The sequence below is a fragment of the Chelonoidis abingdonii genome, chromosome 5 (assembly GCF_003597395.2).
Source record: "Chelonoidis abingdonii isolate Lonesome George chromosome 5, CheloAbing_2.0, whole genome shotgun sequence".
Taxonomy (NCBI): domain Eukaryota; kingdom Metazoa; phylum Chordata; order Testudines; family Testudinidae; genus Chelonoidis; species Chelonoidis abingdonii.
This window is the reverse complement of record NC_133773.1, coordinates 3,798,444-3,825,392: the sequence shown is the minus strand read 5'-3', so window position 1 is coordinate 3,825,392 and position 26,949 is coordinate 3,798,444. Positions and strand designations below refer to the sequence as shown.

Here is a 26,949-nt window from a genome sequence, read left to right as displayed (position 1 = left end):
ACTACAGACAATACCTTTTGTTTAATAAACCAGTTAAGTTTTAAATGAAAAATATGTTCAGATAGACTCCCCCCCCCCGTTATGTATCCAGCACATTTAAGGGTAGTTTTGTATAATAAAATTAAAATATTGTTTTTGTACATTTTAATTGAATTTCCACACAAATACAGTCTGACACAAATTACAAGTAAAAAATTAATCTAGTAAAAAGTTAAGCTATATTGTTGAATTAAATATGTATAGATCTAGCATATTGTCCTGGTTAGCAAAAAGCAGCACCAGATCGGTCCAGTGAAGGCAATCGGAGGATTCAGTGGGACTTGAGTTAGGCCCATAGCTAGACATAAATCCAGACTAAAACTCCTGCATCACCACATGCCTCCATCCCTGACTTTCAGGACCTACCTGCAGGTTGAATATAGTCTCATATCCATTCTAGTCTTGGCCTTGTTGCTCAAACTGCCGTAAGTGTCAGTGCCAGACAGCGATGGGGGATTAAGTGCTGCACATGTCCACTAGCTGAGTTGAGGCCATGTACTTGCTGCCTTTCAAAGAGGGTGTGACTTCTGTTCACTACACACCTAACCTCAACATAAACATGGTACTTACAGGTGAAAGGCACCATATCCTGTTATAGTCCTCCCCCCTAAACTGAATTTTAAGACAACATGATTCAGTCAATTGTCATGGCTATCATTACTGAAACACAGAATATTAATAAGGAGACACCAAAGCAGTGTTTTCACTTGGACCCTACCTTCCGTGAGTCCCACCGTTCCAATTGGCGGGTGGCTGAAGACCACGGTAGGAATGTTGTTGTAGTCAAGTTTGGAATCCTGCTTGCCTTCGAACAGTCGGTGTGCCAGTTTCCTTCCAGCTGCTATTGCAACTGTAAGTATGGAAATAGGAATTCATGCTTACATTATCTAACACAGGCTAACACTAGTCAGGTATCCTGTAGCTAATTAGTGGCCTGTACAGGATGCTTTAGAGCAGGATCCAACCTTATATTTATAGACTGTAGAGGACAAAAACACAAGAAGGTTGCAACTGATGGACAGCTTTTTCAAAATCACTTGTCACTTACGGGCCTAAGCCTCACTGAAAGCCATTTAATGACTTGTCACGACTTTCAGTGAGATTTTGGCTGCTAAGCTGCTAATTTACTTTTGAAAATGCCTGATCTACTCTTAAATTATACCTGAACAGCTACACTGGGTAATGGGGCATGGATGATGTTTTACCAATATAGCGGTGCTGCTATAAGCCCTAGTGTAGATGAAGTTATACTAGCACAACTGTTTATGGCAATATAGCTTATGCTGGTTTGGGGACACAGCAACTATTCGGAAATAGCCAAGCCCACTCAAGTAGGATTTTGCCAAGACAGCTATACTAGGAAAACTCTCCTAGTGTAGACAAGGCCACAGGTGCTTTTAAAAATTTCCCCCTTAAACTCTGCAAATCCAGGGTTAATCTCATCCCTGGCTGAGAGGCTCAATGTTCGAACCAGTGTGCCTCTGCAAAAAGAGTTGTTTTTCTGCTTTGGAACTCTGCCATAGGAAGTCATTGTGGGAGTCATCAGCGCATGGATCATGTTCCTCTTTGTGATGTGCGGGGCAGCAGCTAGTATTATACCCACTGGGCACAAATACAACTGTAAACAAGCAAGGTCAGGGTGCGGCTTCATCCCTACTTTCAATAAGAAAATAATTCCTTTCCCAATTGCTTTGCAAATTTCTATATCTAGCACCTACATCTTCTGGGTTTTATGCTTGACAACAAATGGAGTTTTCCTAGCACTCAGATACTCTTAGCACCCGAATAAAGACACCACCCTGAATCATGGGAAACTGTATATGAGTGGTCCCCATTCTACACGGGCTCTGACCTGTTTTCTTTCTATACATGCTGTTCTCCTCTTCCCCATATCCTACTCCATGTAGCAGTGAATACAGGTCGTCTACATCAACTCTGTGCACACACATCCTTACCACTTTGCACACACCTGCAGCTAGCCCTGGGCAAGTGATATTTCCTCTCCCAAGAGCTATAAGCTCCCTCCACTGATAGTGGAGGGGCAGAGTGGAGAGGAGAGACAAACCCTGCACTACCGTGGCCTTGAGTGGAGAGAGGCAGCATGAGGGACTCTGCAGAAATAATTTGTGTAGGAGCAACGGGAAGATCAGTCATCCAAAAAAAATATGTTTGTATGTTTGCGAGTTAAGTTATGTTAAAGCACAAACATTAAATTCAACATGACATTAATGAGTGTGAAGGCTCGATAATAAGGACACCAGATGGAGACGGCAGCCTGTTGAACCATGCCACATTACACACACCCTGCCAAAATACCTTACACAGACGATACAGGACAAGGACCTTTGGTGTCTTATCTGGTCCTAAAACAGTCAGTGTGCTACATGTATGAGGTGACATGCACCTTGACCACCTCTGCCAGCTTGCATGTCAGGTGGCTGCCAAATTCACACAGTGTAGCGGAATTATAGTAGCCAGCCTCTGAAAATGTTGGAAGGAGTTGAGCAGCAGGGACAGGAAGAATGGATTCTTCCTCACCCACCCCCACACTTTAAGCAGGGGGAAGGAGAGGAGTTTTGTTTTTAAATGAGATTAGAAGTGAAATTCATTTGTTTCTCTTGGCCACCCCTGGGCTCTCTGGGGACTTGTGCTCCTAAGTCACGTAGGCAGTTCTGAAAATCCCACTAACTTTTGGCTCCTATTTTTGAAAATGTTGCCCCTAGTGGCTAAATGTAGGTAAGTGAGTATATCACAGGTATGGGATCCCCTAGGCGGCAGTACAGCAGAATGTAATACAGGCCTATTACCTGGGGTCAGGAGTGCTCTTCCACATACATCCCCGACAGCATAGATCCCATCCCTGCTGGTGTTCTGGAACTCATCGACTATAATGTGACCTTTAGCATCTAACTTAAGACCCTAATATTGGAAACAGCAAACATGTTAATATACACACTAGACATTATTGGGGGGGGAGGGGATGACAGACTGAAGAAACATTTCACAGTATCATACCCTGTTCAAAGTAACATTTACATTCCTACGAGATATGAAGCCTAACTCTGCAATATGAAGTTTAAAAATAAACACAGGAAAAAGTTTCACATATTTACCTTAATTTTTCACATCGTTTCAAAAGGCCCAACCAGTGTAACAGTGGTGCTAAGAATAGGTTGGTCTCCCACCCTCTGCAGCGGTTACATCATTTTCAACTCCAGCCCAGGAGAACAATGATTCAAGGACGAGAGTTATTTTATAATGCAGTGTCATCATTCATAGATGATTTGGCTATCAAAGGCACTGAGTTACTCCTGCTATAATTTATCTATCAGGTCTCCAGTCAGTGCTGGAAGATGCAGTTACAAACTTCATCATACTTAAATATTTGTGGGTTTGTTTTCATACTACCCTCTTCAGCCCAGGGGCTTTTCAAGTGTAGATTATTATATGGGATTATATTATAATCTTGGGTATGCTCCTGCCATAAGCTCCATGCAGATAGAGGGTCCTGCAGAGGTAGGTCATGGAAGAACTGGGGCCATATATGCAAGGAGTTAATACAATGTGCATTTTCATAATTACTAGGATATAAAGTCTTTCACAGTCTCACCAGTTTGTCTAGATTAAGCCCCTCAGTGTTTGGATCTCGTCCAGTGGCCCACAGCAGACAGTCAACATCCGGGATTGTGCTAACTGTGGGTTTGTGACCAGGTGCAGTGGATATTACCGTTACCTCCAACAATCCAAGAGGAGATTTTGTAACTGATTTGACCTATAGGTAACCACAAATACAGATTAAGATTAAAGGAGGAACCTTTGGGGTGAGTGTCTGTCACCAAAAGCATCTTAAAGTAAACATGAAAGATCAAACCCAGCTGTTTATAACTGAAGCACACGTCAAATGCAATGCCAATAATTACAAAATGTGTTTGTGCTTTTGCAACAAAATTTAGAGAGAGACTTGTAGGTAATGTCCCAAATCGCACATGGTAACAGACTTTGAGCTGAGTATGAGGTGTTTGTAGGCCATGCTTACAGGATGGGGTACTCTGTCCTGAGAATCAGTGACTTGGAAAAAGATTTGGGGGTTGTCATGGATAATCAGCTGTACATGAACTGCCAGTGTGACACTGTGGCAAAGAGAGCTAATGTGATCCTTGGATGCATAAACTGGAGAATCTCAAGTGAAAAAAAGAGAGGTTACTTTACCTCTGTTTGGCATTGATGTAACTGCTGCTGGAATACTATGTCCAGTTCTGGTGTCCATAATTCAAGAAGGATGTTAAATTGGAGAGGGGTCAGAGAAGAGCCACAAGAATGATTAGAGGATAAGAAAACATGCCTTTTAGTGACTGAGCTCCAGGAGCTTAGTCTATTTAGTTAACAAAAGAGATAGTTAGGGATGACTGGGTTACAGTCTGAAAATACCTACATGGGGAACAAATATTTAATAATGGGCTCTTCAGTCTAGCAGAGAAAGGTATAAACATGATTTAATGACTGCAAGTTGAAGTTAGACAAAATCAGACTAGAAATACAGCATAAATTTTTAACAGTGAGAGTATTTAGCCACTGGAACAACTCACCAATGGTTGTAGCAGATTCTCCATCAGCGGCAATTTTTAAAATTAAGATTGGATTGTTTCTTCAAAAAATCTGTGCTAGGAGTTTGGCAGAAGTTCTATGACCTGTGATATACCAGAGGTCAGACTAGATGATCCCAATGGTCCCTTCTGGCCTTGGAATCTATGATTTACCATAATGTGTAGGAGCCTGTCTTGAACTAGAACCCCACTTTGGTAGGTGCTGTAAGAACAGAACAGACAGACACTCCCCACACCAGGCAATTTACAGTCGAAGGCGCTCAGGACCATGGAAAAGCAAGTCTATGGTGACATGGCTTTCCTTCAGTGGGTCAAGGGCCAGAGCCAAGATGGTCTCTGCATAGCTACATCTGCAGCCACTGAGCAGGCAGCCATATTAGATGCGTCCTCTCTGTTTTACAGTCATTCAGGAATTTGTCAAGGAGCTGATAACCAGTGCCAAGGGAGAGTTATACCTGCCTGGTGAGTAAGGCCAGGTAGTCTGCAATCCTCACCTGTAAGGTTGCAGAGAAGTAGGCCTCCCTGTCAAGCAGTCTAAGGTCTACACATCTCCCTCCTGGGGCACAGATCATGACTAAAGCTACGATTTTTTCACTGAGGTCACGGAAGTGACAGAATCTGTGAATTCCAGGGACCTCCATGAATTCAGCCCTGTCAGCCAGGAGCTGCAGGGTCCTGTGGTCGGGGCCCCCCCAGAGTTCACAGCCGCCATGGGTGGTGGGGCCGTAGCTCCTGCCCACCACGGGCAGTGGGGGGCCGGGAAGTCCGAGCCACCATGGGTGGCAGGTCCCCAGATTTCCGAGCCACTGTGGGCATCAACATCTTCAAAGCTCCCAGCTGCTGCATGTGGCAGAAGTACCCCGGAGCTCTGAGCCCTCAAAGGCGTTGGGAGCCCCCAGAGCTGGGAGCAGTCCCCGCAGCTGCCCAACCTCTGAAGGCGGTGTGGGAACCCCGCAGCTGGGCTTCCCATTTTCTCAGCGATATTTTTAGTAAAAGTCAGGGACAGGTCACAGGCTTCTGTGGGATTCTTCTCTATTGCCCGTGATCTGTGACTTTTACTAAAAATATCCATGACAAAATCTTACCCTTAATCATGGTGCACCTGGATGTTTCAATTTCTCATTGACTTCTGGAACAAGGTAAGGAGGGGTGGGGGAGCAGTGAAGTGAAGACACAGTCTTCTGAATGTGAAAAGAAAGCCTTTCTGAAGGGCTCAATAGCATCCACTCGTCCTCTTACATATTGGTCTGTGACTGGTCTCAGGGAACCCTTGGCTGCTGTGGTCAGTCTCCCCGGTTGTCGGGGTTTGAGAGTATGTGGAATTTCTCCTACACTGCAGCCAGGATGACAGAGGGTCTCTTACCCTGCACAGGAGATCCTTGAAAGGTCAAGAGGGCACAGGGATACTTTGAGTCACCACTTGGTCTGGTGAGAGGGAACAAGAAGAAGAGGACACATGACAGGGCCAGGAGGATCATCATATGGTGGTCTATTTAGACGTGCTCTCCATCTCACAACCTGGTTTTTCTCCAAGGCAACTTAGAACCTGGTCTGGTTTGTCATGCTGAGATTAGGAGCTCAGACTGCCCAAGAGGGGACAATTCCACAGAGGCCCAGAGAACCACCTGGTATCTGCAGAGGGTGACTCCAAGGTGGCTCTCCCCCACACCACTGGAGGAGATGAGGACCCCAAAGCCTGTGTCTCTGGTGTCTTGGGGTGCTGAGGATAGATCCTAATTTTGGCTCCAAGACAACTCAAGGAGGAGAGAAGCTCTAATGTTTGGCCTTGAGACAGGAAAGCGATGCTTTGGAACAGCACACGGCCAATGGGGCAGAAACACAAAACAGTGTTGCAGTGTGATAAACCACTAATAGGTAAGAACAACAAAAGCTAAAGAGCAGGACTTTTCCTTCAGGAGGAGCCATTATAGAAGCAGATGGACAGATGGACTGATATAAGAGAGAACTGAGACAGACAGGGGCCACATTGCCTTATATGCCCTTGAGTGTAGAGACAAGAGGGCATGCAGGGCACAGGCATGGCTCCACTGGTTGGTTCCAGACCTGCAGGCACGAGGCACATGCACACCATGCATAAGGTTCACATAAATGACAGTCAAAGCACTCTTATAGTGTGTTCCCCTTCCCTCATCTACTACCTAACAATATTCCAGAGACAAGAGCTGCTGTGGAATTACATAGCAGAAAATGAAATATAGCACCACACAGGGCATTTACAAAGCATTGATATAGGAGTGATAAACTAGCAATATAGTATTCAGATATGAATATCTCACCATGGCCATGATCAGATGCTATAACAGTGCTGAGGAAAATTAGGACAGTTTAAGCAAAAATGAAATAAAAAAAAATCAAGTTATGGGCCCATAGGATAGACTCAGGCCTAAATAATGAAGTGCGTGGATAATACCGTACCAGTGAATGCTTCCAGACTTCTATGCCAATATTCTCCAGTTCCTGAGTACAGTTTGCACTGATCATTGAATCAAAAGTCCTTAACACCTGCACGGAAACCCATACAATCCATCAAGATTACATGCAATTTATTATGTTCCCATCTAAATGCTACTTTCACACACATCTCCAATTTGTACCTATTCTTTTCTTGTCTTGTTGCAATCAAACAAAAGTTATGGATTGTGTGAACGTGCCCATGGTTCTGTAACTACATGGTAATTAGGGTAAACTACTTTAGTGAAAAAGTGGTTATTAACCTTACATCACGACTGTTCTTTGAGAAGTGTTGTACATGTCCATTCCACTCTTGGTGTGTGTGCAGGTGCACAGTTGCCAGAAATTTTTCCCTTAGTGGTACCTGTTGGGGTGGCTCAAGCACACTTTGCTGGTGCTAGAATGAAGGGCCAGCAGACCGTGAGCCCCCTCAGTTTCTTCTTTCTGGAGACTTCGATGAAGAGAGGTTGGAGGGGGGTCGTGGAACGGACATGTGCACCGCATCTCGAAGAACAATTACGGAAGGTTAGCAGATGTTTCTCTTCTTTGAGTGATCGTACATGTGCATGCCACTGTTGGTGACTCCCAAGCAGTTAAACAGACACCGGGATCAGAGTCCGTGCACACACAGAATGTAGTACAGCTCGACAAAATTTGGCATCATCTCTTCAGTATTGGCTCATGGTAGGGTGACCAGACAGCAAATGTGAAAAACAGGACAGGGGGTGAGGAGTAATAGAAGCCTATATAAGAAAAAGACCCAAAACTCAGGACTGTCCCTATAAAATCGGGACATCTGGTCACTCTAGCTGATGGGGTAATGGAAGGCAAAAGCGCACACTAATGACCAGGTAGCTGCTTTACAAACATTCAGAATAGGGCCTTTTTTGAAGTTGGGGGAAGGGATGCAATCCCCCATCTGACCTCACCACTCCCAAGAGTTCTGGGATTGGTACAAGTCCTTAGGGCTCAGCATCCCGCTGGCGTTCCTGCTTCTGACAGTGGAGTGGAGGACCCTTTCACAGAGAGCAGCTTCCTTGTACAACTGTCTGTTCCCTCTCTTACTAATTAGCTTCTGCCGGTGAACTTCCAGGTTCCAAAACATACATACATGTGCACACAATTTCTGGGTAGAAAGTCCATTCAAGGTCAGTGGCCCTTTGGTAGAACCCTCATTGTTCCTGTATGGGAGAGTTCTTCAGTGCTGATGTCCCTTGAATGCTCTGTCACAGCTTCCCAGACATAATCCTTGCTACAAAATGTATGCACTAATCCACAAGGACTATAATCACACATGGCATTCACAAAACAAAAATGGAGTTCCTAATCCAACAGACATAACCTCTAGACTGTCACAGAGCTCTTGTGTGGGCACTCACTTTAGCTTGAGTTAAGCTAAAGAAATACAAGGCACTCAAACAGCCTGAAGAGCATCCACACAAGGAGGTGGCTCTGATCTAACTACTGCAACTTCAAATCCATTTAATGAAGATGGTAGTAAAAGTGTACCGAGACAGCCCCAGTAAAATAACATCACAAAAGTGAGAGGAGAGGAATGCTGAGTAACTGACAGACTGTTTAGAGTTCTGGTTTTGTTTAGCTAGCATCTAATGAAAATTTGAGAGGAAGTGTGTGGATAGATTCAACACCCCTTGTGTTGTGCATTGTCAGTTTTCTAAATACATCTCCTAACAACCTCAAGAAGTCCTCCAGCAAAAAACAGGGAGGAGCAGACATGTCATTCCTGTTATTTCTAAAGAAAATAAGAAAAAAACTGACAAAAACCTAGACATTTTTTACTTATAGGGCTCAAGTGCAATGTTTAGAAATCCTTTAATAGTGACCTTTAAGGTTCCTACAGCAGTAATAAGTAGCCCACATTACAGACACCTTCTCTAGTATTTTCTGTTCTTTTCTGTCTAGCTCAGTATTATGTTTTAGACCATAGCATACAAAACATGCTACATGGCCCATACTGGAAGTTTAATTTTTGTATCTCTTGGTATTGAGATTTTAACTCTGCAACTTGAATGTTGCATTACATTTTTTTATATGTCATTTATATTACTAAGTCAAATCAACATCTCTAAATTAATGTGATCAGCCCCAACAAACTGCAAGTTATTCTGCCCAGCAATTTCGTTTGGCTCAGAGGCGCAAAATGCTTTCAGCCAGTTAGGGGACAGAAAGCATCTATGCTATTTTTAATTGGTACTGAGATCACCGGAGAAGTAAGCAACATTGGATATTATGATCTGTTGTACCTTGTCATAACGTATCAGTAAGGATGTCTTTGATCCCAGTGTGGAAAGGATTCCGGCTATCTCCACAGCAATGTATCCAGCACCAACAACAACACTGCGCCTGAGGAAAAGCAGCAAGATCACACATGCAGCATCAGAGATAACAGAACAGACCCTTAGCATAGGTTCTTACTGCTTGAACGAAAGGACAATGTGTCTCCTGTAATCCAGACATGTCTTGGTTCTGGGACTATTTCACATGTGACTTTGCACCCCACAGCTAATTCTAAATTGTATGTTCTTTCCCATGATCTCAGGCTTTAACTTAACGGCCACATATGTTGTAAATCTACTTTATTAACTATATGCTACAAGAAAACCAGCTCACAGAATGAGCCATCTTACACTTTGTTTTCATGGGGTATTGATATGGTTACCATGACCATTGTTTTTGGCTCACTACAAAGCTATGATTTTAAGTCAAGTCAATTTCCCCCCAGCCACGTAAAGGAAGATTGAAATGGAAAGCAAGATGCCATTTAAGGGTCAGGCACAGGTGTGTGGCTGCAGAGTGGTTATGTCAAGCAAAAGTTGGCATCCTCTCTTGGGCGGGCAGTGACACACTTGTCCATTGACATTGGGTCAGGCAGGAGACAGGATCAGTGAAACAGGCTACATAGCAGAATCATCTGAGGTATCCTTGGACAAGCCACCAGGGAACATGTACAAGATGGCTGGGCACAATGTCAATCCAGGGGCTGAGGCTCAGTTAGCCTGTCATCCATTATTTTCTGCTCCAAATAGAGAACTTAAGAAAAGCTGAAGGAAAGGCACAGACATCAACATAAAGAACAGGATGCCATGCCCTGGATGGAGCCTCTACAGTTTGATATTTTTCCCTCATTCATGGGAATGAACAGTCTCTCAGCCTTCCCATAATCCCAAGGGCACTGTCCATAGGCCTTAAATCATTGCAACTTCCTTTCTAAAGGCAGATTGTCAGCAGGTGGGTTATGTTGTCATAACATACACTGGGGGGCAGTGGTACATGTACTCACTAGCCAGTATTTTAGTCATGGGGACTATCCTGGCTGTGAAGGTTGCATGGGACTCCAATACGGCTTTAACAGTAGCTGGAAAGAATGTGGCAAAGCAGTGCCAAATAAGTCACTCCTGCTTCTCCTAGGGCTTAGATCAGCGTGAACTATTGTCACTGACGACTAAAGCCTTGCAACCCATTATGACCTGATTACAAGCGACAGGTTTAGGTCTGAAAACTACCCAACTTTCTTGGGATCAGGTCAGCTCTCCTCCTGCCCATGGGTCAGTGCAGCAGTGGCTGCATGCCCTGCTTCTGCCGCTCACTGCGCTGGGGAGTGAGTGTGACAATGAGTTGCAATGCCTCTCCACAGCACATGAAGAACAAGAAGCAAAGATTCAAAGAGTAGTGTGCTGCCCTAATGTAGTTATTTAAAAAAAAAAAAAAAAAAAGTCCTGTATTTTAATAAACACAAGGCAAGGGATAAGAATCACCTCAGTCCTGGCTCTTTCTGATCAGGCCGTGTTTTATACCCATTTTGCACAGGAATAAGTTACTGCACAGGAGCAGGGTACAACAAATTGAGTCCTGTGTGCTTTGCTTTGAGCAACATGCTGAGAGCAGCCTAAGATAGCAGATTTTGCTACTGAGAGTCTGTTTTTTGGTTTGCTTACCTGGGCAATTCTTCCAGTTCAAAAAACCCATCACTGGTGATTCCCAAGCTGGCACCTGAAAAGTAAATTTCACACAAACCATGACATGCTCTCTCCCAGTAACAAAACCCTGCTTTTTCTTAACAGCATTTGTGCATTTCAACGCAACACTGTTTAGTTTAGATCAGGGGTAGGCAACCTATGGCACGTGTGCCGAAGGCGGCACGTGAGCAGATTTTCAGTGGCACTCACAGTGCCTGGGTCCTTGCCACTGGTACGGGGGGGCTCTGCATTTTAGTTCAGTTTTAAATGAAGCTTCCTAAACATTTTAAAAACCTTATTTACTTTACAAACAACAATAGTTTAGTGATATATTAGACATAAAAAGAGGCCTTCTAAAAACATTAAAATGTATTACTGGCACGTGAAACCTTAGAGTGAAAAAATGGAGACTCGGCACAGCACTTCTGAAAGGTTGCTGACCCCTAGTTTAGATGTACACTTCTTGCTGTTAGCATTTATCAGCTTTACATACAAACCAATCCCAAGCATACAAACATTTGACTTGTTTTTAAAGCTCATTTCCCCCCTTCAACAGTGGAAGAGAAAGGGCACTCTTTACTTTGCAAAGCTGAGGTTAGGATTGAAAGAAAGTATTGTCAGCAGAGCTTGAAAAACCTCCCAGACACTGCTTGCCCAAAGAGACTATATGCCTAAGCCCACCACAAGAGCCATGTCCCTAAAGCTATGCAAATTTCATTTGCATTGACACATTTTCACTCTTCCCAATTAATCAGTTTGATCGCCCCACAAAAAATCAGCTGAACTCCACTCGTTCCTCTTCAAATCCCATCAATTCTGCCCTCTCTACCCCCTCAAAACCTCCAGTTCTGTTAACCCCAATCAATGCTGTCCCTCAAAGAGTGATTAACTCTGCTCCCTCATCCCTGTAAAAGAGTCAGTCAGTAAAATCTTGTCTTCATAGTAAAGAAAGTGTATTTTAACATGTCAGCTCACACACGTTACAGTCCTAGTGTACTTGTAGTTTGAACAAGGTAAGTTGTAGTTTAACACTAACAGTCACTTTGTGCTAGCTGATGGAGGTGAACACTAAGGGTATGTCTACACTACCGGATTATTCTGGTTTTACAGAAACCGGTTTTTTAAAACAGATTGTATAAAGTCGAGTGCATGCAGCCACACTAAGCACATTAATTTGGCTGTGTGCGTTCATGTACCGAGGCTAGTGTTGATTTCCGGAGCATTGCACTGTGGGTAGCTATCCCATAGTTTCCGCAGTCTCCCCCGCCCATTGGAATGCTGAGTTGAGATCCCAGTGCCTGATGGGGCAAAAAACATTGCCGCTGGTGATTCTGGGTACAGCCTCACCCTTCCCTCCGTGAAAGCAGCAGCAGACAACCGTTTCACACCTTTTTTTCTGGGTGAACTGTGCAGATGCCATACCACGGCAAGCATGGATCCTGCTGAGCTCAAGACAACAATCATGGACGTTGTAAACACCTCGCGCATTCTTGTGCAGTCTGTGCTGAACCAGGACCTGCAAAGCCAGGCAAGGAGGCAGCAGCTACGGCAGAGCGGCAATGAGAGTGATGAGGACATGAACACAGAATTCACTCAAACCGTGGGCCCCTGCGCTTTGGAGATCCTGCTGGTAATGGGGCAGGTTCTAGTCATTGAACGGCGATTTTGGACCCAGGAAACAAGCACAGACTGGTGGGACCGCATAGTGTTGCGGGTGTGGGACGATTCCCAATGGCTGTGAAACTTTCGCATGAGTAAGGACACTTTCATGGAACTTTGTGACTTCGTTTCCCCTGCCCTGAAACACCAGAATACCAAGATGAGAGCAGCCCTCACAGTTGAGAAGCGAGTGGCAATAGCCCCCTGGAAGCTTGCAACGCCAGACAGCTACCGGTCAGTCAGGAATCAATTTGGTGGGGGCAAATCTACCGTGGGGGCTGCTGTGATGCAAGTAGCCAAAGCAATCAGTAAGCTGCTGCTACGAAAGGTTGTGACTCTGGGAAATGTGCAGGTCATAGTGGATGGCTTTGCTGGAATGGGATTCCCTAACTGTGGTGGGGCAATAGATGGAACCCATATCCCTGTCTTGGCACTGGAGCACCAGGGCACCCACTACATAAATCACACGAGGTACTTTTCAATGGTGCTGCAAGCACTGGTGGATCACAAGGGACGTTTCACTAACATCCACGTGGGATGGCCGGGAAGGGTTCATGACGCTCGCGTCTTCAGGATCACTGTTTAAACGGCTGCAGCAAGGGAATTACTTCCCAGACCAGAAAATAACAGTTGGGGATGTTGAAATGCCTGTAGTTATCCTGGGGGACCCAGCCTACCCCTTGATGCCATGGCTCATGAAGCCATACACTGGCAGCCTGGACAGTAGTCAGGAGCTGTTCAACTACAGGCTGAGCAAGTGCAGAATGGTGGTAGAATGTGCATTTGGCCGTTTAAAGGCGCGCTGGCGCACATTACTGACTCGCTCAGACCTCAGCCAAACCAGTGTCCCCTTTGTTATTGCTGCTTGCTGTGTGTTCCACAATCTCTGTGAGAATAAGGGGGAGACCTTTATGGCGGGGTGGGAGGCTGAGGCAAAACACCTGGCCGCTGATTATGTGCAGCCAGACACCAGGGCGATTAGAAGAGCACACAGGGAAGCGGTGCGCATTAGAGAAGGTTTGAAAACGAGTTTCATCACGGGCCAGGGTACAGTGTGACTGTTGTGTTTGTTTCTCCTTGATGAAACCCACCTCCCCTTGATTGACTCATTCCCTGTAATCCACCCACCCACCCTTCGATCACAGCTTGCTTTCTAAGGAAATAAAGTCACTCTCGTTTAAAAATCATGTATTCTTTAGTACTTAACTATAAAAAGAGGGAGAGAACTGACAAGGTAGCCAGGGTGGGGTTTGGGAGGAGGATAGGAGGGAAGGAAAAGGCCACTAAAAAAATTTCATAATAATGACAGCCTTTTGGTTGGGCTATCCACTGGGATGGAACGAGCGGGTGCAAGGAGCCTTCCCCCACGCGTTCTTACTCGTCTGGCAGGTGATGAGGCTAAAGAACATGGTGAGTGGTGAGGGTGGTTACACAGGGGCTGCAGCGGCACTCTGTGATCCTGCTGCCGTTCCTGAAGCTCCACCATACGCCGGAGCATGTCAGTTTGATCATGCAGCAGCCCAGAGTTGTATCCCGCCACCGCTGATCTTCCTGCTGCCACCTCTCATCTACAGTGCCCCTCCTGTCCTCACGGTCACTGGCATCTTTCCTGTACTTTGCTACCACGTCCTTCCATTCATTCAGATGAGCTCTTTCATTGCGGGTCACTTCCATGATTTCCGAAAACATTTCTTCTCGCATCTTTTTTTTCCCATCCCCTTATCTGAGATAGCCTTCGGGATGGAGTAGGGAGGCTTGAAAAATTTGCAGCTGCATGAGGGAGGGGAAAAAAGGGAGAGAAGCAATTAAAAAAAGATACTTTTTAGAGAACAGTGGTTATATTCTTTCACGGTGAACGACACTATTCACCTTACATAGCATATGTGTTTTCACTATGAAGTCGCATTTCGCATCTTAATATTGAGTGCCTGCGGCCTTGGTGTTACAGATCACAGACGCAGATCCGAGCAGCAGAATTCGGCTTGCATGCCGCCATGGTAAGCCATTGTCTTTCGGCTTCTGCAGCCTTCATATATCCAGCGGCCTCCTTTCTCAAATAGCAAGCAAAGCCTGTTGAGTGCTGCTTCTTTCCTGTTATCATGCAGCAGCAGAAACCACTCCCACTTCCAATTTTCTGGGATGATCCCTTTCCCCTCGCCCCCAATACTGCGTGGCTGGTAGCAGAGAAGATCACTGCTAGCCAAACGCGGAAAAGCTCAGAGCCAATCGCCCCCATTTCCCCCCGCTTGGCTACCTGCAGGGAAGGATTTCTTTTAAGCCACAGACAAACAGCCCAGTAGGAATGGCCATTTCTGTCCCCTTACTTAAATTCCTGAATTTCAACCAGGTTACCATGAACGATATCACTCTCCTGAGGATAACACAGCGAGATAAAGAACGGATGTTGCTTGAATGCCAGCAAACACCAGGACTATACACAGCTAGGCTTTGTCATGCAATGATACCAGATTACTTGCTAAATGCATGGCGTGGTCAAGTGTCCTACCATGGAGGACGGAATAAAGCAACGCTGCCCAGAAACCTTCTGCAAAGGCTTTTGGAGTACCTCCAGGAGAGCTTCATGGAGATATCCCTGGAGGCTTTCTGCTCCATCCCCAGACATGTTAACAGACTTTTCCAGTAACTGTACTGGCCCCGAATGCATCCCAAGTCCTCCAGGCAAATTAATCATTAAAAAAACGCTTGCTTTTAAACCATGTTTTATATTTACAAGTTACACTCACCAGAGTTTCCTTCCATGGCTTCATTGTCTGGGATAGTTGCTTGGGAGGGCTGGGAGTGTAATTCCGTCAGGGTGAGAAAAAGCTCCTGGCTACTGGGGAGAACAGAGTGCTGTGTGCTGTCTGCAAGCTCGTCCTCCTCATCTTCCCCGTCCGCAGAATCCTCAGCCATGGCTGAGATTATCACTCCCACCTCGGAATCCATGGACAGGGCTGAGGAACTGGTGGCGGACCCCCCTAGAATTGCATGCAGCTCAGCGTAGAAGTGGCATGTTTTCGGCCCTCTCCTGGACCTTCCGTTTGCTTCTCTGGTTTTCTGGTAGGCTTGTCTGAGCTCCTTAACTTTCACACGGCACTTCCTGAGTCCCTTGTGTGGCCTCTCTGCATCATGGCCTTGGAAATTTTTTCAAATATTTTTTCATTTCGTCTTTTGGAATGGCGTTCTGTTAGCACAGAATCCTCTCCCCACACAGCGATCAGATCCAGTACCTCCCGTGCAGTCCATGCTAGAGCTCTTTTTCAATTCTCAGGAGACTGCATTGTTACCTGTGCTGATGAGCTCTGCAAGGTCACCTGTGCTGGCGAGCTCTTCACGCTGGCCAAACAGGAAACGAAATTCAAAAGTTCGCAGGGCTTTTCCTGTCTACCTGTCCAGTGCATCCAACTCCAGATTGCTGTCCAGAGCGGTCAAAATGGTGCACTGTGGGATAGCTCCCAGAGGCCAATACCATCGAATTGCGGCCACACTAACCCTAATTTGACACGGTAATACCGATTTGAGCGCTACTCCCCTCATCAGGGAGGAGTACAGATATCAAGAGCCCTTTATATTGAAGTAACGGGCTTCGTTGTGTGGACGGGTACAGGGTTAATTCGGTATAAACGCATAGTGTAGACCAGGCCTAAGATTGTAATGGGTTAGCTATCAGGCTTTAAACACACCTTTTTCCTAGTCTAGGCAGGGCCTAAGAGGCTGCTCTATTCCTTGCCAAAATAACCGAGGGTATGTCTACATTCTGAGCTGGGGATGTAATTCCCAGCATGAGTTGACATACAAACGCAAGCTTTGATCAAACTCATCCACTAAAAATAGAGGAAGTGTCAGGAGGGGCTAGTCACCCCAAGTACAGACCAGTCCAAGATGCTGAGCACATATCTGGGGTAGCTAACTCCTCCCACCACTCATGCCACCACAGCTACACTCTCCTTTTAGCATGCTAGCTCAGCCAGAGCTAGTGCAGGTATGTTTTTTCAAGCTGGAATTTACACGTCTAGCTCAAAGTGTAGACGTACTCTTAGAGATGCCAGTGCTGATATGCTCCTTATCTTTCCTCTTCCTTGGGTTAAAGAAAGAGCAGTGCAAAAAGCTGTTCCACTGTCTTCAATCCCTCTCCTTTCCACAGCGGGAGCCAGTAATTCCTCAGCTCCATTCACTCACGAAAACATCTCTACATACTCATGCAAGTTGGAGAGTTTGATTTTCAGGCTGCGGTTTTAAGTAACAAAACAGGAAAACGTAGAGCAGATACTAAATCCTAACTAATGACCTCTAATTTCTTTTCCCCCTTAAAAAACTAAACCAAAATAACACATTAAGATAATAATGAAAGCGTTTCCAAATATTTTTACTGAGGACATTCAGAAGGTATGTAAGGTTTCAAAACTACTCAGATCAATACCAGTTTTGCTTCTTTATAATATGTAAAGAAGGATTTTTTATTTTCTATTTTAGTAAAACCTTAAAATCATCAGGGATGTCAAGAGTGATTTCATTCTGTGGGAGGGCTTCCTAGAATTTTCCAGGGAGGTATAATGAGAGTGCTCACACCTTCAGTAAAGTGGGAATGGCCTTGAATTTTTAACAGAGACTTCCCACCTCTCAATTGTTAGTCAGCGAAGTTAAATAAGTGTTAATAAAAAAAAGTTTCAAGCAGGGACTAGAAATCCCTTTGCTCATCTTTCTACTTCTGGACTGTTGAAACTAGCTCTTCAGTCACCACACAACTACAGTAACTCCTCTATTAAAGCTGTCCCGGTTAACGTTTTGTGGTTACGTTGCAGATCATTAGGGAACATGCTCGTTTAAAGTTGTGCAATGCTCCCTTCTACCGTTGTTTGGTAGCTTCCTGCTTTGTCCACTGCTTGCAGGAAGAGCAGCCCGTTGCAGCTAGCTGGTGGGGGCTTGGAACCAGAGTGGATTGGCAGCCCCCCATCAGCTCCCTGCTCCCCTAAGTTCCCTGTGCAGCAGCTGCCTAGCAGTCTATCAATTGCCAGGCAGTTCAGCTGTCCCCCACTGCCATGTGCTTCTCCTGCTCTCTACTTGGAGCTACTCCCCGAGACTCCTGCTTGCTGTGCAGGGGGAAGGGAGGAAGGGAGGGGGGCTGTCAGGGTGTTCCCCTACCCCCTGTTCCTGCACCCCGCTTACCCCATCTTCCATAGAGCAGGGGGGACACACGACAGGGCTCAGAAGGGAGGGAGCTTGCTGGCAGCAACTGTGGTCTTAGCAAGCTGATCTAATTAACAAGGCAGTGTACCTAAGAGTAGAGTCAGTGTACTTAAAGGGGAAATGCGCATCTCTCTCACACACACACATCCTGTGTGTTTCTGTCTGGGATGCTGTCTCGCCTCCCTCCATTCCTGCTTGTAGAGTGTGAGAGTTAACCCTTGAGGGTTACACCAATTGCTAGTTCATCGTTTAGCAGTAAGGCATCCCCTGGGAAATATCCCACCATCTGACTCTTCCACCTCAACCAAGTTTCACAAGCATCATCACTGTCTACCAGTATTAAACTGTTCGTTTAAAACTTATACTCTGTGTGTGTATGTGTCTATATATATATATATATATATATATTTTATATATATATACATACACACACACACACACACAGAGAGAGAGCACGAGCGAGACACACACACGGACAGACTTTTGTTTGGCGAAAATTTTTTTCCTAGAACCTAACCCCCTCATTTACATTAATTCTTATGGGGAAATTGGATTTGCTTAACATTGTTTCGCTTAAAGTTGCATTTTTCAGGAACATAACTACAACGTTAAGTGAGGAGTTACCGTATGATGTCAAGAGTGAAGCCTGCCTGGTGTACGCAGTCCCCTTACTGACACACAGATTGTGCAGAATCTCAGCTTTCATTATTATGAAGTACATTTTTAGTCCTCATGGGTGCAAAAAATATGTTTAAAAATGTGAGCCAATGCAGTGAGCTCTGCCTGAGACTACAGGGAGCCAGAAACAAGGGTAGAGAGCTGTGAACTCTCTTGCCGTCATTAATCTCATTTGAACGTAAACGCTAAAGCCCAGAGATGGCACTTCACAGACAAAGGTAACTATTTTATTGAGGGTCATTCTAACAGCTGAAAAAGGAAATAGATTGGGAAAGAAGCTCTCAAAGCTGTGTAAATTAGGAGCAGCTGCCAGGAAAGAAATACCAAGGGAGGAACAGAGGATACACCCTCAAAGCCAGGGTAAGAAAATAGACAAGAGGCTGGGGAAAAGGAAAAAACCAAAGAGTAGAACAGCAGGAGTCCTCTCAAAAGGGAGTAGATTCTCCACGCAGTGATACTGAATGTGACAGTAAATAATCACTACATAAAGGGTACATTCTACCTCTGATCTTTGTGCAACTCTCATTGACCTCAGTTGGAGAGCCATTGTGTATTAAAAGGAATAAATGGTTATAAATTCAGACCCAGTCCATGAATTTGGAACTCTCTATCAAATGGGTGGGACACCCCTGCCACAGAGCCTTCAGTCTACTGAGGATCCAATTTTTCTAACAAACAGGACAAAAAACTCATGAGCTTTCAGATCTTTCTATATCATAAACAGACACAAGTGCCCCCTGTCACTCTGTGCACCCTTTGCAGGTATGCCCACCCTCAGCCTGCTAAGTCTGGAACAGTCTCTGTCATTTCCACAGCCGTAACAAACCAGAATACTTTCCATCAAAATGCAAAGTGATAAAAGCCTCAGGTAGCAAAGTTCAACGTCCGTGCTGAACCAAATGCGACTTCTGGGAAGATCTAAATGTTGCATCAGTTCCTTCCTATTTTATGGAAAGGTATTTGCAGTAAAAGCAGAACTGTTTAAAGGAGAACAAGCTGTGCAAGACCCTACGTTTAGTTTAGCCTGATATTCAATGACATGCATATTGGCCTCATAATAAGCAGATTAGCAGTTTTGAACAGGCAGATCCAATTTGGCTTAAGTGAAAATTGGCAAACATGGTGTCTGCCCAAGTCACCTGTGGAGGAGCTGGAAGCACACCTTACAAACCTTAACTGATGGCACCAAGGATCCTGACCTGGCACCTCATCCAAAGTTCACTGAAGTCAGTGGGAACCTTTTTCCTATAGAAAGACCTCTTTCTACATAGGCCAGAGTTCCATTTATATGAGGCAGGGAATAGTACAATGATGAGAACAAATGTACTTCCTAAGGGTACATTCTGTATAGACCACTGACACCAGAATGTACTGGAGCAACCCTATTTGCACTGGAAAAATAGGAAGTCTTGTTGTAACTCATATGAAATCTCCTCCCCTGGGAGTACTTGCATGCCATGAGGTTGATCACATTATTCAAAGACTTACCAGGGATTTCACTGTCACGGGTAATTGATGGTCGCCCACCTGTAGCTATAAGGATGTGGGGAGCTGTGTATTTTTTACCATTGACTTCTACCGTAGGCTCAGGATCAGATGTAAAAACTGCATGGCCACGAATGGTTTCTATGTGAGCCTATAAAAACAAATTTTAGATTGTACTGTTATTCTATAAATGACAGAACCGGATGCTAGAGAAAGAATGAACCTTTCCTAATTATCAAAGCAGAAGACAAAATTATTAGAGCAGAAAAGTAGTAAGACAGCTCTCAGATTCAGCATTTCAACTTCTGAGAAGTGCAACTAATGGCCTACGTTTTCAAAAGTGATTAGTGATTTTGGGTGCCCACTCCAGAAAATGCTCAGGAACCACCCTCTAAAAATCAGGCCCCTTTATGATATCTCACATGGCCACCTAAAATCATGAGTCAGTTTGAAAATGTAGGCCTATGCTCATCTAGTAATCTGAAATATCTGTAAATACAATGGAAGCCTTCAATCTGCATCACAAGCCACTGTATGTTCTGAAGAGCTAATGAAGATCAAACTTCAGCCAGCTAAAACATGACTAAGCTGGTAAGAAAGAGTTACTTACTGTAACTGTGCTTCTTCGATATGTGATCCAGACACGTATTCCACGCTAGGTATGCGTGCTCACCAAGTGCACCATAGCCAGATGATTTTGTCTAGCAGTATCAGTAGAGGGACAGTGCTCATGCCTTGCGGCCAAAACCTCACCCTGGCTAGATGAGGGAGTGCCACATTAACCCCCGATGAATTCCTTTGCACCAACTCCCAGAAACTAGACTCTGATGCAAAGGGGATGGAGCGTGGGTTGGGGAATACACATCTGCATCATATGTATACAAAAAAAAAGTCAGTCAGTTACAGATAGTAACCATATCTTCTTCAAGTAGATGCAGCCATGTATTCTACTTAGCTGACAAGCAGCACTCACAGAAGGTGGGGCTCAGAGTCTATTTAAACAAGGACTGCAGGATTGTCTTCCCAATATTTGCATCTTCTCTGGATGCTGCAGTAATGGCATAATGGGTGGGTAGATAGATAGATGACTACGTGGCAGCTCTGCAAATATCTAATATTAAGAGGTCACTTAAGAATGCTGTTGATGTAGCTCTCGCTCTCACAGAATGAGCTCGCACACACACAGAGGGGACCTACGCAAAACTGTTTCGTATGCAACCTTAATGCAGAAAGTTATCCACTTTAGAGACCACCTGCGAGGAGACTGCCTGTCTCTTCACAGTGTGCATACAACGCAAACAGATGCAGCAAAGCACAAAAAGGTTTCAAGAAAAGGCTAAACATCATCTGATATCTAACACGTGGCGATGTTGCCCCTGTGAAGATGAGTGCGGCTTAGGAACAAAAACACAGGAAAACATACTCCCTATTTAAACGAAACCGAGATACCACTTTAGATGCAAATTTTGGGTGAGGTGGCAATGTCACTTTTTCTTTGGCAGAGCCTCCTGATGTGTAATTCAAATGCCTCAGACACATGAGAATTGTCATGGAAGGTTGGGACTGCAGCCTGAGACAAAGGTGATAAAGTGTCTGGAAAAGGTCAGTCTACAAAACTATTCTTGAAACTCAGACTCTATTAAGGTACCAATTAATTCAATTTTCCAAGTAGAGACCAATGTTGATTTTCTAACACTAGTATGAAACCCAGACAATTGAGTAAATGCAGTGTGATGCACATATGAGAAAGGACTTCTTCTCTGGACCTGCCCGTTGGTAGCCAGTCATCTGGAGGTACGCCATCACCATAACCACACATTTGGTAAAGACCCAGGATGTGGAAGACAGACCAAAAGGAAGGAACATATACTGAAAATGATGGTTAGCCATGACAAACCAGAGAAATCTTTTGCTGTTTGGGCCAGAGCAGCACTGCCTCATATAGCCAGGGAAGGGGCTATCGTCATGAGGTGTGAGCATACCCCTCTACAGACACTGCTGGACAAAATTCTCTGGGTTCAGTGCACTTGGCATGCACAAACACCTAAGTAGAATACATGGCTGCATCTACTTGCAGTAGTGTGCACCATCACCTTATATAGACTGGGGAAAACAGGAAGAAAAAATGGCTTTCACTGGTTAATGAAGTGGGAATCATTTTTAAAACCACAGAAATGTGCTTTGACACAGGAGAAAGGTTTTAATAACTATTGCACTGAACGAAGATAAAAATCCAAGCTAAATCTCTAGGAAAGCCTTCATAGGTTCTGGGAAAATATGACAGTTTACAGAGGCATAGAAGAGGCTCTATAATTTTAAGATTTGTTACTTGTACATGGACCAAAATTTACAAACCTTGTTTAAGTTATTTTGATAGATCCCGTTCAGGCGGCTCACATAAGCATCACGCTTTTCTTTAATCACCCTGCAATAAAACGTAGTCACTGTCACTATATAAGCTTTTTCTCATTGCTAATAAGAATACACAGCAAAAAAAAATGGGGACTAGCTTTAAAATCCAACCTTATTAGATATGCAAACACATAAAGGTCATCAGATAAAGTCATGAAAACACGGCAGGGATGTGGAAGGTGACAGGGAAGGGAGGTTCAGGGGCATGGAGCACATGAAACAAACCACTATATAGCTGGTTATGTCATTAATGACAAGAGGTTTTCTTGACCAAGGCCCAGAGTTTGCTGGCAGCTGACTCCCCATCCTGTATGGCACTGGCAAAGCTGGCCCATGGGCCCAGGCATTCCACACTGGCTATGAGGAACATGGAACCAAATTGCAAGCAACTGAGTAAGCCTTGTTTCTCCCCCAGTGCCCCTAGGGCATTAAGTGGACATGGTCACAGAAAAGAACTGCTTATATACAGTCGCAGTGAGAGAACTGCTTATACATAAAGAAAAGACAATATTTACATAAAATGAATTGTGCTTTAAAAGGATAAATGTAAACTTAGACGTACCGCCAATTAAACTTAACATTGGGGGTTTCAAAGCCATAATCAGCATGATCATGGATGAATTCAAAGTGGACAGCTGTGTTCCACATCACCTGTCACAGAGGTAAAGAGAACAGTAATTCAGCATAGCATTAATGAAAAAAGCATCATTTGTGTCTATAAAAAGCCACAAAGAGTCCTGTGGCACCTTATAGACTAATAGACATATTGGAGCATAAGCTTTCATGGGTATCAATTGTCTCTAGTAATTCAAAATGGATTAGGTGGAACAACTCAGTTCCGTACATTACTATTTTAAATAGGCATTGTTTTATACATAAAGGCAACGTCAGGCCTTAAATACCCCAACACCATGCAGCAGGAAGCTCCTGGAGACTGGCACAGTCTGCTCTGCACGAGCAGGGCCACTACTGCACCATGCACTTGCCCTATTCAGGCCTACCTCTGCTTGCTGGTACAGAGGTGGGAGAGTTCCTAGGCCTACTCCTTCCCTTTGAGGAGACTTGCACCACTGTTTGAACAGCCCCGTGTTCACTTTGACTGCAAGAAGTCAATGGCGTCTGGCCCCTGTACAGGAGCATGGGGGAAGGAGACTCCTGGCACTATACTCCACCCTTTGTGTGCTCACATAGAACTACACAATCTAATACACAAAGATTTGGAGGGGATTGGGGAGAAGAAACCTCATATCTAAGGCCCTACTTAATTTGTGATATTGTGGATCCCACAATATTAGGCTTTCACTGTAATTTGTCAGTGAGAGCCCCCCGCTCTCAGCCACGGGTGCCTGATAGCAGGAGCCTCCGCTGCCAACCCTTTGCCAAATTATCACAAATAATATCATTACTTTTCCATGATTTTCAATGGATTGTCTGCAACTCAGCTGCAATTTTTTGACAATCATCTCGCGATCCAAGTAGAGCCTTACTCATATCTGTAGCACTAAGTTTATGCACACAGTAGCGTTAGGAAAAGTGGCCTTTTTTGATGTGTATGTCTTCATTTCTCATCAGACTTGAAATAGTACCATAGGAAAACAGCTTTTGTGAGCCTAAGGAAAATACTAAAACAACAAGTTCTGCTCACAGATACCCTGGTGTAACCTCCGTAATGCCAATAGGTGTGCATCCATGGACCTAAGAGCACAGTTTGTCCTTTGGATATTCATTTTACATAGTAACAGTCTAACCAGCCTATTCAGCCTTAGGCAAAAAAGCAAAGTAAGGATTGTGGAATGGAGTATTTTTGCAAGTGGCCCTAACTGTAGCTGCACCCCATTATGTTTATCTACTCTCTTAACAACATCTGTTTTGTGAAAAATCAGATGCAGACACATGCATTTCAACACAAAGACAATATGAAAGAAGAAAAAAATAATCTACCTTTTTTGGTACACATCCAACATTCACCTAAGAGAGAAGAATATTAAGTCTTCATTTGTCAATATGATAATAAAATCAATACTTAGAAAATGTTAAGTCCACTAAGTAAAGCTTCCCAAAATTGAAGACAATTCCACACCTTTCTCCCCCCCCCCACAATGCAGAAATATCAAAGTAATTTTGAGTTGGGCAAAGAGACATCCATGTTTGACACTTTAGTTCCTATTACCAGATTCAGAGGTTCCAATCTCACAGGGCGAGCTCAGCCCTTCACCCTTCTAAGGTAAGTTAAAAAACATGTATCATGCCCATTTTAAAGCTGTTGTCTTTCAAAGGATTCTTAACAGGATTTCCTGCTGCTCAGTATGGATACTAAAGATTGCATAGCACTTCTTATAAAGAAATACAAGTATAGCTCAGTGTCCTCAGCTAATACTTCCCCTCTCCCCATTACTGTGTAACTTTTGAGGGAGTGGCCAAGTGATCAAAGCACACAATTGGAAGCCAGCTCCGAGTTCTAATCTCAGTTGTCATTAGCTTTTTCAATGAACCCCTTTTGTGCCTCAGTTTCTCCAACTGTTAAAAATGTAACTATGCTAATATTGTATGATATCTTTCAAATGACTGGGTCAGCTTCTATGGGTTCACAACCTTCTGTCCTTGAAGCAAATTCATATTGAACACACCAGTGAACTCACACACACCTTTGGGGTGATAAGCAGTTGTACACAGAGCAATATACCCAGGTCCCAGTCTGACAGCCTAAAATGGCAAGATCCCACCTTGAGACAAAAGCAAGATGCCAAACAGCTGAGGGGGAGCACTCAGAGGCCAGAAAAGGGGCAGAGTCGCCTCAAACCAAGATACTTACCGAACAGACCTGTTTAAACCAATCACCATGAAGCCACTCCCTGCTTTACTTTCAGATTTATGCAACACTAGTTTGTTCACTCCTCAAAGTAGTTCTATTTCCTGTTTTAACTAGCTGCCAAGTGACATAAAATTCACCCTGACCTTATTTTTAGGAATGGCAGAGGTATAGAAAAATACTAGGAGCTCACAGGAGATTAAATGAGGATTTTTCCTTCCAGTTATTGGCCCTATAATACAAATGTATTCATACTTTTCATTAAAAGTTTTCTTCCTAAAGAGCTTCATCAAAACTTTGCAGTCTTTTTCCTGTCAATAGGAAAGCAAGTACACATACATTGCACAGATCCACCACCCTGTCTCTGTCTGAAGGAAAGGTACTTCAAAATACTTAAAATACTTTTTCAGGAGAAGCTGAAAACAGAAGTGTATTAAAATGCCTACAGTTGCACCAAAACACAGCTCTGTACTCTGCTATATTCTCTTAATCTCTATTCTTTGCTTTTGCCAGCATAAGAAAGATTATTTTGTGTGTGTACCATTTTATCTGAAAAACACAAATCCTCTATTTTATCTACTGTGAACTAGATCCTCAGCTTGTATATACTGACTAAACCAATTATGTCAATGAACAATCAGACCCTGTAGGTCAGAAATAAACTGATACTAACTCGCATTGTTTTAATAAAAACTTCTGATGAAACCTGAGTTTGGTAATATTTCAATGAAATTACACTAGCTTTCACAACACTGTAGCACCATCACTTTCTGTGTAAAAAGCTCTATAGTCTGGACTTGATTCTGTTTAGAAAGATCAGCAAATCTCTCTTAAATGTATGCTGATTTTACAAGATATCCATAATGTATCTCAGAGAGAGAAAAATCAGAGCCCATTTTTTTCTTAAAAATCCTACACTGTCTAATTAACTGGGGCAGAAGGGAAGAGTATATTGCTCATTCGGAATTCTGTAAATCTGTGCAAACTAAGGTGCTGGAAAGGCATCTGTTGTGTTCTGAATACACACAAATTATTTTACAATTGGTTGTAAGATATTTGGTGAAGTTCACATCTTCTGTGTGTGGAGAACCTAGCACAGCAGGACACTGATCCTACCTGAAACCTCTACAGTCTTGGTCCCACAACAATAAATATTATTATAAACAACATCAGCACCACACACACAAAAAATGGGGGTGGGGAATTCCTGGTCTTTCCTGGCTTTTGTCAGTTTGTTTCATGCACTTTAAAATCAATAAGACTCTATATAATTCCTAATATATTTTCTAAACACACCCTTCTTCCTAAAAGAAATAGAAGGTAATGGTTATTTGAATATGCAGCTGATTTGGAAAAAGTCTGACATGGATGGGCCCCATCCCCTTATAGGTGTGTAAGGAACAATGACTATTGTGAAAATTCAGTAATACAGAATATCCACAAAGCCAGTTGTCCTTGTGAAGAAAGATGTGTGACCAATCTCAGTTGTGCAACACCTGACAATACCGCTTTGTCGATGTGCTGGCATTTTCTCTATTTGTGACAGTCATTGCAGTTAAATAAAAGGATTTAAACAAAAAGTTTAGAGACTAGTAGGAACTGGCACCTCTAAACTGATGCCCACAGA

The 26,949-nt window shown here is 43.9% G+C and overlaps 1 protein-coding gene across 1 annotated transcript in view; it reads right to left on the bottom strand.

The window, feature by feature from the left end:
- Window positions 1-26,949, bottom strand: part of GSR (glutathione-disulfide reductase) — a 40,542-nt gene that overhangs the window by 12,098 nt on the left and 1,495 nt on the right. Inside the window, 10 exon segments of the mRNA XM_075066053.1 lie at window positions 758-889; window positions 2,847-2,958; window positions 3,650-3,811; window positions 7,080-7,166; window positions 9,380-9,479; window positions 11,072-11,126; window positions 20,105-20,252; window positions 22,457-22,526; window positions 23,076-23,164; window positions 24,455-24,481. Of these exon segments, the coding sequence (XP_074922154.1) occupies window positions 758-889; window positions 2,847-2,958; window positions 3,650-3,811; window positions 7,080-7,166; window positions 9,380-9,479; window positions 11,072-11,126; window positions 20,105-20,252; window positions 22,457-22,526; window positions 23,076-23,164; window positions 24,455-24,481 (982 nt within the window).